The sequence below is a fragment of the Chaetura pelagica genome, unplaced genomic scaffold, assembly GCF_000747805.2.
Source record: "Chaetura pelagica isolate M959 unplaced genomic scaffold, ChaPel_1.0 scaffold182, whole genome shotgun sequence".
In the NCBI taxonomy this organism is placed as follows: domain Eukaryota; kingdom Metazoa; phylum Chordata; class Aves; order Apodiformes; family Apodidae; genus Chaetura; species Chaetura pelagica.
The window spans coordinates 307,995-323,537 of NW_009952442.1; the positions used below are offsets into that span (position 1 = coordinate 307,995).

Here is a 15,543-nt window from a genome sequence, read left to right on the forward strand (position 1 = left end):
GGCCGCGGGCGGGACGCGCTCCGGTGGTGCTGGGCCTTGGTCCCCGGGAGGTTCCCGGGAGACTCTCTTGGCAGGCCTCGCTCCTAGCCCCGGGGGAGCCGATCCAGCTGTGCCCCTGGCTTATCTGGGGGCGCTTGGGCTCTGCAGGGGGTGCGATGGGGTGTGGGGAGACACGGGAGCCCCGGGGGGCTGGGAGGGAGGAGGAGGAGGCAGCGGGAGAGAGGTTGGTAAGTGTGAAGGAGATAAGAACCACCCCCTTAGGTGCGTAGGTTAAGAAGGAATTCGTTTCCTGGGTACCTGACAGGTGCTGCTACCTGGAGCCATCTCATACCATTGACAGCAGCTCTGAGGAGAAGGACTTGGGGCTTCTGGTGGGTGGGAAGTTGGGGATGAGCTGGCAACTTGTCCTGGCAGCCCAGAACCCACCCGTGTCCTGCATCCCCAGCAGCGTGGCCAGCAGGGCCAGGGAGGGGATTGTCCCCTCTGCTCTGCTCTCCTGAGACCCCCCTGCAGGGCTGGGGCCAGGGCTGGGGTCCCCAGCACAGGAAGGACATGGAGCTGCTGGAGAGAGTCCAGAGGAGGCCCCGGAGATGCTGGGAGGGCTGGAGCAGCTCTGCTCTGGAGCCAGGCTGGGAGAGTTGGGGTGTTCAGCCTGGAGAGGGGAGATGCCCCATCCCTGGAAACATCCCAGCTCGGGTTGGGGCTCTGAGCAACCTGATCTAGTTGCAGATGTGCTCACTGCAGGGGGTTGGACTAGACTGAAAGGTCCTTTCCCACTCAAACCATGTATGTTCCTGTACTTGGTGGTGTGATCCTCCAGGCAAGGCTTGTTGGAAATTCCCCCTAAGGAATTACGCTGAACTCTCCTAATTTGGTGTTTTGTGCTTATTTTGCTGATACATCCAACTAAATCCAACCCCAAAATAACTGATGGTGCTTTCACCACTGACATCTCCTGTCTCTTCCAGAGGGCCAAGCCTCCAAAGGGTGAATCAAGTGAACACTTTGTCTTTGTCCGGAGGCAGAAGGATAAGGAGGTCCAGGAATATTCTGATTTTGCCAAGGAGTTCCACCAGTATTGCAACATCTACAAGTGGCACAAAAGCAACCAACACAAATGGCTCCATGGGGATGTGCAGAGAAAGGTGGATGCCAAAATGCAGGAATATCTGGCAGGGCTTCATGAAAGAAGAGAGAGGTAGGGAACAAGTAGGTAATTAATGCCAATATCTGCCCTGTTTTCACTTTAGTGTGTGCTTGGAGGAATGGTTGGGGGGAAAAAATGGATCATTGGATCATGGAGTGCTTTGGGTTGGAAGGGACCTTAAAGATCATCTAGTTCCAACCCCCTGCATGGGCAGGGACACCTCCCACCAGCCCAGGCTGCTCCAAGCCCCATCCAACCTGCCCTTCAACACTGCCAGGGATGGGGCAGCCACAGCTTCCCTGGGCAACCTGGGCCAGGCTCTCACCACCCTCACACCAAAGAATTTCCTCCTCATGTCTCACCTCAATCTCCCCTCTTCCAGTTTTCATCCATTCCCCCTCATCCCATCCCTCCCTGCCCTTGTCCCAAGCCCCTCCCCAGCTTTCCTGGAGCCCCTTCAGGCACTGGAAGCTGCTCTAAGGTCTCCCTGGAGCCTTCTCTTCTCCAGGCTGAACACCCCAACTCTCTCACCTCTCCAGGAGGGGTTCTTCTTTTAGGAGAGCTGCTCCAGTCCCTCAGTCCTCTTGCTGGACCTTCACTGGGCTCATACCCCTAAGAATTTATCTTTCTTGTGCTGGGGAGCCCAGAACTGGACCCAGCACCTTGGGTGAGGTCTCAGCAGTGCTGAGAAGAAGCATCATCTCCCTGGCCCTGCTCTCCCTCATACCCTTGGCCTTTCTTTGCCACAGGGGTGCATTTCTGCCTCATCTCCAACTTCCCTGCCAGCACCCCCAGGTCCCTTTCTGCAGAGCCACTTCCCAGCCAGTCAACCTCCAGTATGTCCATGGGGTTTCTCCTCCCCAGGGGCAGGATTTTTAGGTTCAACTCCATGAGGTTTGTTCTTATTGAGCTGCTGAAAATCCCTTCGCAAGGAGCCTCTGCTCAGTGCATGAAGAGCCTGCAATTCAGTGTCCAGAATTAATCTTTGGCTCTGCTGCTGTTAATTACTGCTCACATATCATTGTAGAAAAGTGAGAGTGATTTCCCAGAGGTCACAGCCCTGGAATTAAGGAGTTTATGGATTCTTTAAGCCCAGGTTTCTTACTGCTAGGATTACTAGAGAGGTGAATGGTGGTGTGTTTAAAAATGGCTAATTTGATAGAATTTTCTCATCTAAGCTCTTTCAGGATGAAGTGGTTAAATGGGGTGATGCTAAAATAACAAAAGGTAATTAGAAACTAGACTTAGAGAAGGGTGGGAAAGCCCAGGGAGGGTTTATGCTGAAGATGAGCAACAGTACAAGCTCAAATTGATGCCAACTGGTGACAAATGGAGTCTGGGAAGTAGAAGAATTTGTTTACTGGGGGATTAAAACAGCACTGGCAATGGGTTTGGAAGAGAAGCAGCTTCACTTGTGCCAGGACAGAATCACTCCTGTTCTGCTGTAAGATCCTCTCCATGGGCACAACTGGAGGGATCCTTGTGTTCCAATCTGGGCTTCCCTTGGGTGTTCCCTTTGGTGTTTGCAGGAGGTGTTGAAAGGAACCTGTTTTGCACTCCTAGCAAATGAAACACAACTTCATCATTCAATAGAGGGATTGATTTGGCTTTTAATTCCATGTTCTCATTCCAGGCTTCGTGAGCTTCTGGAGGGAGAGGAAAGTCAGTACCTTGTTGAGATTGATTCACTTGAAGAAACAGTCCAGGGGAGACAACAGAAAATGAGGGAAACTGTCTCTACAAGAAGAACACTAGTTCTTTTCTTTCAACTGGCGGATGAAAAACGAGAGCAGCAATTCAGGTATCTTAGAAAATCGGGGTTAAGTAAATACAAAGAGGCAATTTAACAACAAGGTGATCATAATCACAGACTGGTTTGGGTTGGAAGGAACCTGCAAGATAATCTAGATCCAACCCCCTGCATGGGCAGGGACACCTCCCAGCAGCCCAGGCTGCTCCAAGCCCCATCCAACCTGCCCTTCAACACTGCCAGGGATGGGGCAGCCACAGCTTCCCTGGGCAACCTGGGCCAGGGTCTCACCACCCTCACACCAAAGAATTTCTTCCAAATATCTAATATAAATCTCCCATTTTCAAGTTTTAACCCATTCCCCCTTGTCCTCTCACTCCCTGCCCTTGTCCCAAGCCCCTCCCCAGCTTTCCTGGAGCCCCTTCAGGCACTGGAAGCTGCTCTAAGGTCTCCCTGGAGCCTTCTCTTCTCCAGGCTGAACACCCCAACTCTCCCAGCCTGGCTCCAGAGCAGAGCTGCTCCAGCCCTCCCAGCATCTCCGTGGCCTCCTCTAGTCTTGTTCCAACAGCTCCAAGTCCTTCTTGTGTTGAGGGCTCCAGAACTGGACACAGTTTAGGGTTCACAGAATTTTACTTCAAGTTCTTCCTGCATGCTGAGCTTGGCAATTGTCTTTTGAAGTCATGAAGATCTGCATGGGCTTATCAGCCCCTGAGGCCTTGGCATGAAATCTGATTTGTTCAATGCTTGGAAATTCTGGTTTTCTGAGGAAGGGGTGAAAAGAACATGAATGTAATTGTAATAATTTGGAAGAGGCTTTTCCCAGTCTCCTGTAGTGCTATGGAAATCCATCCCACCTGCTTCTCAGTGTGCACAGGCTGGGGATAAAACCCAACACTTGTTTTCACTTGTGCCTACAGTTTAATTCATTTCACAGAGAACTGTTGATTATTTTTCATGTGGGTTTTATTGACTGATGTCTTCAGACAGTGGATGCATTTCTAAATTCCCATGCTGGCTTTAAAATGCAGCCCTCACCATTCCCAAATCCTAGTTTGTTCCCTACCCTACACACAAAGGGGTTGAAATTCACTTTTCCAGTTTTTTAGAGGACAGGCTGCTGGAGTGTCTGTTAATTAGTGCCTGTAGCTTGTCTTAGATACCATGGGGAAGGGATTCAGCTTGTGATTTAGGGACCTCAAGGCAGGTGTCTGAGGGTTGGTATCTTTATCTTCTCTGGAATTGTGGAATTCTGGTCTGCTTGGTAGATCTTCATTGAGATCAGGAGGGTTAAAGGAACCCAATGTCCTCCTGTGGTGGGTCTGCCACCTGCACCACACCCTGTCCTCCACTGGTGGCATTGATTAGGTTCCCATGGATTAAAATGAGACTTGAGCTCTCATGTTTAAATTTTAGCTGCCTAATTTCAGATATTTTCATTGCAGTATGAATCCCACCTGGGAATCTCATCATCTGGGGATACATACTTGGAATTTCATGCTGCTCTTGCCTGTCTTCATATCTCAGGTCCTGCTTCTTCCCAGTACAATGCTACTGAGACTTGTTTCACTCCCTTTCATGGGATGATTCCCATTATCCTACCTTTCCCAGTCTGCTCTTGGATCCAGGCAATCTTCCTGCCACAGTATCCCATGAAAAAGTGTTCCTGGAATGTCACTGGGTGATGTCCTGCTGGCTGCAGTATTTCAGAGGATTTACAGGCAGCAAAACCATCTTTCTTCACAGCAATTTCAGGTGGCAATCTTTGAATATCTTTGCAAATTCATCTTCATCCTGCAGTGTCCAGAATCCTTCCCTTTGATTGTCCTGGTGGAATGGGAATATATTTCCACAGTTAGTTCCTCACTTCATTCCTCTAGTTCTTTCTCTCTCTGCTATTAAATTAAGGGCCTTGTAAAAAAAAAACCAAACAACTTTAATAACACCACCTAAGAGCAGTTCAACTGTCTCTTGATGTCTCCTTCAAAAGCCTGATACCTTCATGTACTTGCTTAGGAATACTTGAAAGCTTTTTCTTCATGGTCCTTCTCCGAAAAGCAAGGAAATCTGTACTAGGGTGATCAGTTCTGATTAGATTAGTAACTTCTGATACCTGAATCTGGAGGTATTTATTGTCTTTAAGTAGCCTCAAATGTTTTTCCTCCACTTTTAGCTGCTACTCTTTTAACTTGAGGCAAGGAGCTCCACTTTTTGGCAGAGGGAGGTTCTCAAACCTCAGCTATAGAAGCACCTTCAGTGCAGGATGTTATTCCAGATGAAAAGCAGCTCTTTTATCAGCTATCTGGGCTGGGTTTGGAGCTGGAGCTTGAGGATATAGATTTAACAGCTTCTCTGTCCTGATGTTAGCCAGGAAGAGTTTTTTGTCACAAGGTGAGGGAGGGCACAGTCCTTGGACCACCTGAGTCCTGTTGGAGCTGATTTTCATGAAGAGCTACAACAGGAAAACTGGGGAGGGACTTTGGACAAGGGCAGGGACTGAGAGGATAAGGGAGGATGGATTAAAACTGGGAGAGGGGAGATTGAGGTTGGACATGAGGAGGAAATTCTTTGGTGTGAGGGTGATGAGACCCTGGCCCAGGTTGCCCAGAGAAGCTGTGGCTGCCCCATCCCTGGCAGTGTTGAAGGGCAGGTTGGATGGGGCTTGGAGCAGCCTGGGCTGGTGGGAGGTGTCCCTGCCCATGGCAGATTGGAACTGGATGATCTTTAAGGTCCCTTCCCACACAAACCAGTCTGGGATTCTGTGCTTCTATATTCAGCCTGTTTTACCTCCAGGGCATGTTCAGCATGTTGGTATCTGTAAAGAAAATGGAAATGCCTTAAAATTTGCACACATTCCATCCTCTTTCTTGGAATAAAATGAGAAGCAGAGAATGTTGTTATCACAGTCACTTTGTTCTGCAGACATCAAGTGAATAAATAACTGGCAGGGGGAGGGAATAAATGCAGTTTCTTTCTTTGGCAAGTGGCTCCATCCAGACCCAATTTTAATGGTAAGAAGCTTAGGATAGCAAAGTGAGGAAGGAAACCAACCATCTGGGGGAGCAGATGTTTACAGGTTGCTGTAAAAGCTGCTTTGAAGGAATTATTTTGATGAAATCAAGCAATTACAGGGTGATTTTCTATTAAAATTCTAACCATGCTAAACTTTTAGTTAACTTCTCTTCCCCTCTGAGAATGCAATTAAATTTAGATGAGTTTATGGTCATGAAGAGCTAATTCTTTATTCTTCTGCTGCTGAGACAGCTTTGAACCTATTGTTTGAAGGTAGTACAGTTCTCATAGTGTAAGATTTCAAATGTTAATACTGGTGTGTTTCCCTCAGAACACTTGGAAAGATGTTTTCATTAATATTAATTAGTTTGTCATCATCACTAACTCCTGCCCAGGAGTTGGAAGGTAGATCCCAGTGTTTACATGTAAGGAAACCAGCAATGGTGGAGTGTGTTGGAGCTGCTTGAAGGCAGACACACCTCCTGGAGTGTGCTGGAGCTCCTGGTGTGCCTGTCACTGGTTTTGGTGTTGGGACAACCAGTGGATGAGTGGGCAGACTGTTCCTGCCTCATACAATACAGTATGAAAGTTGCCAGGTGAAAAAGGACCTGGGGTGTTGGTTGAGAGCAGCTGAACATGAAGCCAGTGTGTGCCCAGGTGGCCCAGAAGGCACCAGCATCCTGGCTTGTGTCAGCACTGGTGTGTCCAGCAGGAGCAGGGCAGGGCTGGTCCCCCTGTGCTGGGCCCTGGGGAGGGGGCACCTGGAATCCTGGGGTCAGGTCTGGGCCCCTCAGGACAAGAAGGACATGGAGGGGCTGGAGCGTGTCCAGAGAAGGGCAAGGGAGCTGGGGCAGGGTCTGGAGCACAAGGGGGAGGAGGAGCAGCTGAGGGAGCTGGGGGTGTCCAGGCTGGAGCAAAGGAGGCTGAGGGGAGACCTTCTGGCTCTGCAGCTGCCTGAGAGGAGGTTGGAGCCAGGGGGGTCGGGCTCTGCTCCCCAGGAACAAGGGATGGGACAAGAGGAGATGGGCTGCAGTGGTGCCAGGGGAGGCTGAGCTGGGATGTTGGGCAGCATTTCTTGCTGGCCAGGGTTGTCAGGCCCTGGCCCAGGCTGCCCAGGGCAGGGCTGGAGTCCCCATCCCTGGAGGGGTTTCCAAGCCGTGTAGATGTGGTGCTGAGGGACATGGGGCAGGGGTGGCCTGGGCAGGGCTGGGGGAATGGTTGGACTGAGTGATCTGAAAGGCATTTTCTTAGGAATCATATAGACAAGTGAAGACTCTGCAAAGACAGATCCTTAGCAAATCCACAGCACATGAAAAAGCAAAGAGCCACCAGTTTTGTGCTGGCAAACTTATTTTTACTTTTAAGTCCAAAAAAATAATAATAATAAAATCTTAGGCCATGGAATGAATTCAGATTGTGTTTCACAGCTGCAGGTATGAAAATTAAATAACTCTCCTGATGCAGACACTGATAGTTTTTGCTCCACGTTGTCAGCTAAACATTGCATGGAGTAATAATCTTTCCCATTGTACAGCTCCCTGCTGCTGTCAGGCAGTGCTTCCAGATCCAGCCAGTGATACCTTATCCCATCTGCTCTGAATTCCTGAAGAGCATTGCAATCATCTGCAGAAGGTGGTTTCATTCAGCATGAACCTATGAGATCACTTGTTCCTTCACAGCCTTCCTGTCACTCATCCTTAGAGCTCGTGGGTTGTTGATGTTAGTTCCACCTGGGGATTTGATGCAAATCTAGATCCTGATTGTGGAATAGAATGAAAATGCTTTTATATTGTTCCACTTAAAGAGTGTTTGATACCATGTGTTGATCTCAGCAGTGCTTGGTTTGTAAAAAGAAAAGCAGGATCTCTGAATGGTCACGTGTTCTTCAGGCTGAAGAGAAATACCTTTTAATATTTAATATCTACATAGAAGCAGCTGAGTTGGAAGGAGTGAATGAAAATTGAGAGCTGTATTCCTGACTCCTTTCACTTTCTAGCTTCTCCAGACTTTTCTTGCAGCTTTCTTGAGTTTTCCCACCAAACGTCCTCAGAAAACAAAGTGAATACAGGTCCAGTGGTTTCCTGTTCAAATGTGTGACCCGAATTTCTGCTCTCAGGGGGTTTTCTGATTATGATTGAGCTTTCAAGTGACTGAGAAAGTGATTCTCAGTCTTCATATGAATAAAGAGCAACCTACATGTTTAAGCAAGCTTAGAGTGTGTCTTTTAGGAGTTAAAAAAGTGAATATATACACACACACACACACACAAGCCCCACATCATGTACCTTCCAACTTTATTGTGTATATAACATATGTAGATATTGTGCATGTATCAGAATCCCAGATAGGTTTGGGTTGGAAGTGACCCTAAAGATCAACTAGATCCAACCCCGTGCATGGGCAGGGACACCTCCCACCAGCCCAGGCTGCTCCAAGCCCCATCCAACCTGCCCTTCAACACTGCCAGGGATGGGGCAGCCACAGCTTCTCTGGGCAGCCTGGGCCAGGGTCTCACCTCCCTCACAGCAAAGAATTTCCTCCTAATGTCTCAATCTCCCCTCTTCCACTTTTAATCCATTCCCCCTTGTATATTTAGATTAATTTACAAATGGAAATGCAGGACCTGCTCTTCTACTCAGCGATGTCAAAATCTCCATCAATTCAGCCTCTCTGGGCTTCCTTAGGCCTCCAAAGGAGTCAGTGAAGAATTTGGCTTCCTGAGCCCTTGTCCTCCAAGTAGTGATGATCTGGGAGCCTCCATCCTTCAAACAACTCCAGACTTGCTTATGATTTCAGCCTGTTTGTTTATTTTTTAACCTGCCCTCTTGCCTTTCAGACAACAATGTGATGAGCTTCGCTTGCTGTTGATGAAGAAGCATCAGAAGGAAGTGTGTGAAGACCGGTTGGCCCAGGTAGCTCTGAAGGAGGAGCTGAAAAAGCAGCAGCAGAAGGAGGAGCAGATGTTTGCTGAGCTTTGGAAAGAGGACAGGTTGGCTAAGGAAAAGAGAGAAGTGAAGGAGATGCAGAGATTGGCCAAGCAGCAGCGGGAAGTCCGTGATGGGCTCAGTGCCCAGGTAGCAGAGCTCAACGCTCAGCAGGAGGAGGCCAGGAGGTTGAAGGAGGAAGAAGCTCAGTTGTTGGTAATTTCCATATCCTTCTCAAGCCAGGGTTCTGTAGAAGGCCCCTCCTAATGATAGGCTTAGCAGCCATTTACATTAATCCATACCTGATTTGTATCTTCGCTGACTCCATTAGTGTCTGAGCCTGGCCTGTTAGGCTGAGCCTCTTTTCTCCAGCTGTGGAACATGTGTTCCTGCTTACAGAAGGAACCAGATCTTCTCAAATGGAGCATGGGAAGGATTCTGGCATTTGAAGCCTCTCAGAGCCTTTGTGGGGCAATGGGAAGGTTTTTAAGCTTTTTTCTGATTTCCACTTTTCCTGTGGGTTAACAGGTGAATCACAGAATCATGGAATGGTTTGGGCTGGAAGGGACATTAAAGACCATTTATATCTAACCCCCCTGCATGGGCAGGGACACCTCCCACCAGCCCAGGTTGCTCCAAGCCCCATCCAACCTGCCCTTCAACACTGCCAGGGATGGGGCAGCCACAGGTTCCTTGCTATTTCAGGGTTTATTTTTTTACACCAACTAATACTGACTATACTTTGGATCTTGAATATTTTTCATTGTTCCTTTCTTAAGAATTCAGTTTCACTGTCCATTTTTCTGTTCTTTCCAATACCAAGTGGAATGTGAAATTTGAAATTCTGCCCACCAGAATATAAGGATACAGCTATTTTTTGCAGCCTCCCATCCACTGGAGATGCTGTGCCAGATCTGACCACCCAGGACATTTAAAACATGCAGAACCAGGAGGAACTCATGGCTCTGCATGAGCCAACTTGGAAATAGATCACATGTGCTGCCATGATATTGATTTGTCCTAAAGAAATGACTCTGTCTCTCTGCTTGAAACATTTGGAGTGCATCAGGCAGCCCTTTGGTTTGGTGTTGAAGTGCAGGGGATAATTAAAGAGGAAAATCCTGAATTCTGATACTGATCATGCTGAAATGTTCATGCTTTAGAAGGTTTAAGGTCTGAGAATAATTCTCTAATGGCAGCAAGAAAGGCTTGAAATCTTTATCTTTGCTCTTCAGTCTTCTAATTTCTCTCATTCTAGTCATCACTTAGGTTTAAGTTCAGCAATGATTTTACAAGCTGGTTATTTTTGCTGTTGTAGGAAGAGGAGCAGCAGCTGCTTCAGCAGGGAAAGGAGCAACTTCAGAAAGAGGAACTCCAGAAGCAGAAGGAATGCAGGGATATGTTGCTCAGTGCAGCCCAGGAGAAGCAGAAACGTCTTGATGAGGAAAAACAAGATGAACTTGCCCTCGAGTTGAAGATCTTGGAAAAATGTCTTCAGGACCCCCAGAAAGACACTGAGGAGAAAACAAAAAGAAAAGTAAGGTGTTCACTAGGGAGTTGTGGGATTTGGATTAATTTTCTGGCCCTTCCTGAACTGCACAGGGTAAATGAGATCAGATCAAACCCTTTGCTCTGAACAAGTTGATTCCTTTTTTGGTGTAGCCTGTTGCTTCTCCTTCTCTGAAGAAGCTCATGATCTTTCAGAACCACTGGGAGTACTTCAAATCATGCTGTGCAAAAGTATCTTGGAGATGCCACAAAACTGTGGATGTGTCTGTCACTTCCTGAGTTGAAAACCAGTAGATTGCCCAAGTTCAGGGTGAAAATGAGTCTCTAGGTGACTTTAAAAAGGGAGCTGCAGTCATTAATCTGCTTGAGGTATTTTAGAAGCTCATGTAGGTTATAAAAGTTGTATCAACTTGATATGAGACCTTGGCACAAAATCAAATGGTTGTAATTTTTCTTTATTATTATTTTTATTGCATTTGTTTATTATATTTCTAGATCCCAAGGTTTCTAATGCAGGTGAGGGGGGAAGAAGCTTGGTCAGCAGTGGAAAATCTGTGTAAAATGCCTGTGTTTTAGGCAGCTGAGCTGCTTCTGGGGAAGGGATCACTCTACTACTTCTGCTCTGACACTGCCAGGCACTGTCAACTGGCCAGGAAGAAGGTTCTCCACAGCTTTCCTATAGCAGGGTTTGGGATGGGGTGCTGACTTTTCAGTTACCACCAGGTCCAGAAAACACCACTTTTTTTGGAACTCATTTACTCAGATCTGCACATGTTGGTGTGTTTGCAGCAAGAGCTGTTAAGGGAGCAGCAGACATACCTGGCACACCTGGCTCAACAGCTGGAGGAGGAGAGACAGCGAGAACAAGAAGCAGAGAGAGCCCACAAGGAAGAGATTGAGAAGGTTTGGGCTAAGAAGGCAGAGAAAATGAGAGCAGAAAAGGAGGCTAGAAAGCAGCTACTGAAGGATGTCATGGACACATGGCAATGGCAGATAGAGCAGAAAGGTGAGTGTTAGCAGCTCTGTTATTAAGTTCTGAATGTAAAATCTTTTCTGAGTGCAGGAAAAAAGGAGAAAAGCTGAGAATACACCTGCCTTTTTTTTGTTGCTGTTGTTGCCTCTCCAGAAGCAGCAAAACTCAGCCTTTTTCTTCAGGCTGCTTGGCTTGACTGTGGTCTCACTGTCCCTTCATGCTCAGCAGTGCTGTTACCTCCTGCAGGTGTTGTTTGTTGTTGTGTGTTTGTTTGCAGTGCAGAGAAATGTGAAGGAGCAGGAAGAACTTGCTGAGGAGAAGAAGTTATTAGATGAAGCAATCTCGGAACTCAACCACATAGAAGAGAAGAAATATGCAAGGTGATTTTCTTGTGTGCCATTGGTCCATTTCATAGACTCAGAATCACAGGAGTTGGAAGGGACCTCTGGAGATCGAGTCCAACCCCCCTGCTGCAGCAGGAACACCCAGGGCAGGTCACACAGGAACGTGTCCAGAGGGGGCTGAAAAGTCTCCAGAGAAGGAGACTCCACAGCCTCTCTGGGCAGCCTGGCCCAGGGCTCTGTCACCCTCACAGCAAAGAAGTTGCTCCTCATCTTGAGCTGGAACTTCCTGTGTTGTCCCTTGGGGCCGTTTCCCCTCGTCCTGTCCCAGGCACCACTGAACAGAGACTGGCCCATTCCTGACACCCACCCTGCAGGTATTGAGAGACGTTCATCAGGTCCCCTCTCAGCCTTCTCTTCTCCTCACTAAACAGCCCCAGGTCTCTCAGCCTTTCCTCATCAGACAGATGTTCCAGTCCCTTCATCATCTTTGTAGCCTCCCTTGGACTCTTCCCAGCAAATCCCTGTCCCTCTGGAACTGGGGAGCCCAGAACTGGACACAGTCCTCCAGATGTGGCCTCACCAGGGCAGAGCAGAGGGGGAGGAGAACCTTGACCTGCTGGCCACACTGTTCTTAGAGCACCCCAGGATACTACTGGCTCTCTTGGCCACAAGGGCACATTGCTATACCATGGGTAACCTGTTGTCCAGCGGGACCCCAGGGTCCTTCTCTCCATGGGGCTGCTTTCTAGCAGGCCAACCCCAAATCTATACTGGTGCCTGGTGGTTCTTCTTTCCAAGTGCAGGACTCTACACTTACTATTGTTGAACCTCATGAGGTTCCTCTTTGCTCAGCTCCCCAGTCTGCAATTGTTTCATTGCAGAACAATAATTTAAACTTGTGAACAGCCTAATCCTAATTTTCAGATGACTCTTGAGAGCTCTGGGTGGCCCTTCTTCTGTTCAGAGAGGCTTGAAACTGCTCAACAGCAGCCCTGTTAGGTTGCAACTGGTGTTAAATCCCTAACTCTGATCCCGTGGTACAAATAATGGTGTTTAGTTCCATATCCTTGTTTTGGTCTTTTTGGACCATCATGTGACTTACATGGATCATGTTTATTAAAGACATCCCCTCATAGTCATAGCTGTTATTAGGAGTGGGAGAAGGGTTAATGAAAGGTTATTCTTTTACTTACACAGGGCAACTAGTGTTCTTGCTAAACTCCACCCACACACAGCCCTGAAACAATCCTATTGTCAGTCACCAAAATTCCAGACAGTGCTGCCACCCCAGCTGCTCAAGATGAGTCACACGCAGTAGCTGAGAAGTTCCTCTGGGTGTCATACAAAGCCCAGGGCAAAGAGCCTGATGTTGCTGAGTCCGTTTCTCTCTGGAGCCCCTGCCCTTTCCCACACCTGTCCCTGGAGGTAACAGGCCTAGTACTTCTTGTGTTCTCTAAGGGCTTTAGTGGTGACAATCTCCTGGCTGTGGCAGGGATCTCACCCTTCTGAAGGAAACATGCTGAGTTTCATACCCTACCTTTCCTTGCCCAATCTCAAGTACACCCAGCACAAGTACAGGCTGGGTGGAGAATGGGCTGGGAGCAGCCCTGAGGAGCAGGCCCTGGGGATGCTGGGTGCTGAGAAGCTCCCCATGAGCCCTGGAGCCCAGAACCCACCCGTGTCCTGGGCTGCATCCCCAGCAGCGTGGCCAGCAGGGCCAGGGAGGGGATTGTCCCCTCTGCTCTGCTCTGCTGAGACCCCCCTGCAGGGCTGGGGCCAGGGCTGGGGTCCCCAGCACAGGAAGGACATGGAGCTGCTGGAGAGAGTCCAGAGGAGGCCCCGGAGATGCTGGGAGGGCTGGAGCAGCTCTGCTCTGGAGCCAGGCTGGGGGAGTTGGGGTGTTCAGCCTGGAGAAGAGAAGGCTCCAGGGAGACCTTAGAGCAGCTTCCAGTGCCTGAAGGGTCTCCAGCAAAGCTGGGGAGGGACTTGGGACAAGGGCAGGGAGGGATGGGATGAGGGGGATGGATTAAAACTGGAAGAGGGGAGATTGAGGTGAGACAAGAGGAGAAAATTCTTTGGTGTGAGGGTGGTGAGACCCTGGCCCAGGTTGCCCAGGGAAGCTGTGGCTGCCCCATCCCTGGCAGTGTTGAAGGGCAGGTTGGATGGGGCTTGGAGCAAACTGGGCTGGGGGGGGGTGTCGCTGGCCCTAAGGTCCCTTCTAACCCAAACCAGTCTGGGATTTGGGGTGTGCTCTGCTTAGCAGAGATGCATTCAGCAGTGTCAGTGTTGATGGTTCAGCTGGGCTGTATTAACACACAAGTCTTGACTAGCCTGGTGGCATCTTCAGCATCTGTGTGAGTCTGACTCCTGCTCCAGATGGCCAGAACACACAGGTAGTCTTCACTGCTTCTCCACGGGGCAGTAAGTGTGATAGATGAGTCTCAAGATGGAAGAGAAGAATGATTTCTCCTGACAGCCTTTTCCTGGGATATCAATCCAGAGCTGCAGCTGCCAGCAGCTTATGATCTTCAGAGTGAGGGAGTGGAGATGGGGCTCAGGCTGAGCTGGGAAAGGACCAAGACCTGACACTCATTCCTTGTCCTCACACTGTCAGTATTTGTACAATCTGCTGTGCAAGTTTCAACAGAGTGCAATTAATTCCCTGAGGAACATCATGCAGCTCTTGGTCAGTGGGAGGTGATGGTTGTTCTGAAGCCCTGAGAGGAGTTTTGAGTGGTTCTTGAAGGTTGAACGCTCACAGATTCAATAAGGACTAAAAAAAATGGTTTTGGTTTTGTGGGGTTTTTAAACCCATGCTTCATAAATAGGCTGTTTGGTTTTTTTTTTTTCCTCATTCCCAGGAAACTAAAGGAAGCCAAAGAATACCAGGAGCACCTCAGGGCTCAGATTGCCCATCGAGAACAGGCACGTGATGCTGAGGAAGAGGAGAAGCAACGAGAGTATGAATCAGCTCGTGAAGAAGAGAGAGCCTACCAGGAGAGGATACAGAACATGTTATCAAATCCTTGGAGGAAACCAGCAGCCATCCACCCTTTCAGAAGACAAGTCCTGTCTAACTCCCTACAACAGAATTTACACTGAAGTCACCCTGAAAACCAGTTTGTCACTGTGTTTGTAGCTGGCTCTGTTTGTAACTGGCCCCGCTCCACTCCAAGTATTTAAATTGGAAAATACAGACAACATAGGATTTTAAATGTTATTTTTCCCCAATTCTTTCATTTTTTGACAAAATGACAGCTCCAAACACAAGGATTTGACGTTTTAGTCCAAGAATATTCTGTTCTCTGCATGTTTTATCATGATATGAATGAGGCTTTCTTTAACAGCTACACCAGGAAATTTTGTAGAACTTCAGCCAACTTTTATTAAAGTGCCTTTCAAACTGCAAAGATTTTCAAAATCTTTTGATGTGTTTAGACAAAAAGGACTTGGTGATGTATTTTTGTTTTCCTTGTTAAATAGCAAGTGATGGGATACTGGGGTCCCAAAGGTAGATTGTGAGACCTTTACTTGGACAGAATTAATTGTGCAGGACTTAATTTATCATTAGATTGCAAAAAAAGAGAAGTTGGTTATGATTTTGGTGGCAGCTGTTGTCTCTTTGGAATGCAGATGTTTTTCTCCTTCAGCTTTTCAGTTTCTACCACCTTTCCTCCAGCTTTTCCACCCCTTTCTTCTCCAACTTCCATAACCATTTCCTCTACCTTCTCCTTCCTCCCTACCTCCACTTTTCAGTGACTCCCTCTTGACCAAGACCAGGACTTTAGTGGTTTTATTGGGTGGAAGCATGAACATGGAAAAGCTGATCAATGAGAGACCTCAAGAAAAGGAAGGATCCTAGACATGAAAACATGGCAAACAGGGAA

The 15,543-nt window shown here is 48.1% G+C and overlaps 1 protein-coding gene across 1 annotated transcript; it reads left to right on the forward strand.

Annotated features, from left to right (window-relative positions):
- Positions 1–155: 155 nt before the first annotated feature.
- CFAP53 (cilia and flagella associated protein 53) lies at positions 156–14,758 on the forward strand. The gene is made up of 8 exons (XM_010008500.1): positions 156–227; positions 969–1,198; positions 2,781–2,948; positions 8,743–9,046; positions 10,149–10,367; positions 11,129–11,345; positions 11,590–11,692; positions 14,518–14,758. The coding sequence occupies exons 1-8, from the start codon at positions 156–158 to the stop codon at positions 14,756–14,758; spliced, it is 1,554 nt and encodes a 517-aa protein (XP_010006802.1).
- Positions 14,759–15,543: the final 785 nt, after the last annotated feature.

Excerpts from the sequence above, each read along its gene's own strand:
- CFAP53 (XM_010008500.1), top strand. The coding sequence starts at position 156 with ATGGGGTGTGGGGAGACACGGGAGCCCCGGGGGGCTGGGAGGGAGGAG. Across the intron at positions 228-968 it reads AGGCAGCGGGAGAGAGGTTG|AGGGCCAAGCCTCCAAAGGG; the intron begins GTAAGTGTGAAG and ends TGTCTCTTCCAG. Across the intron at positions 2,949-8,742 it reads AAACGAGAGCAGCAATTCAG|ACAACAATGTGATGAGCTTC; the intron begins GTATCTTAGAAA and ends CTTGCCTTTCAG.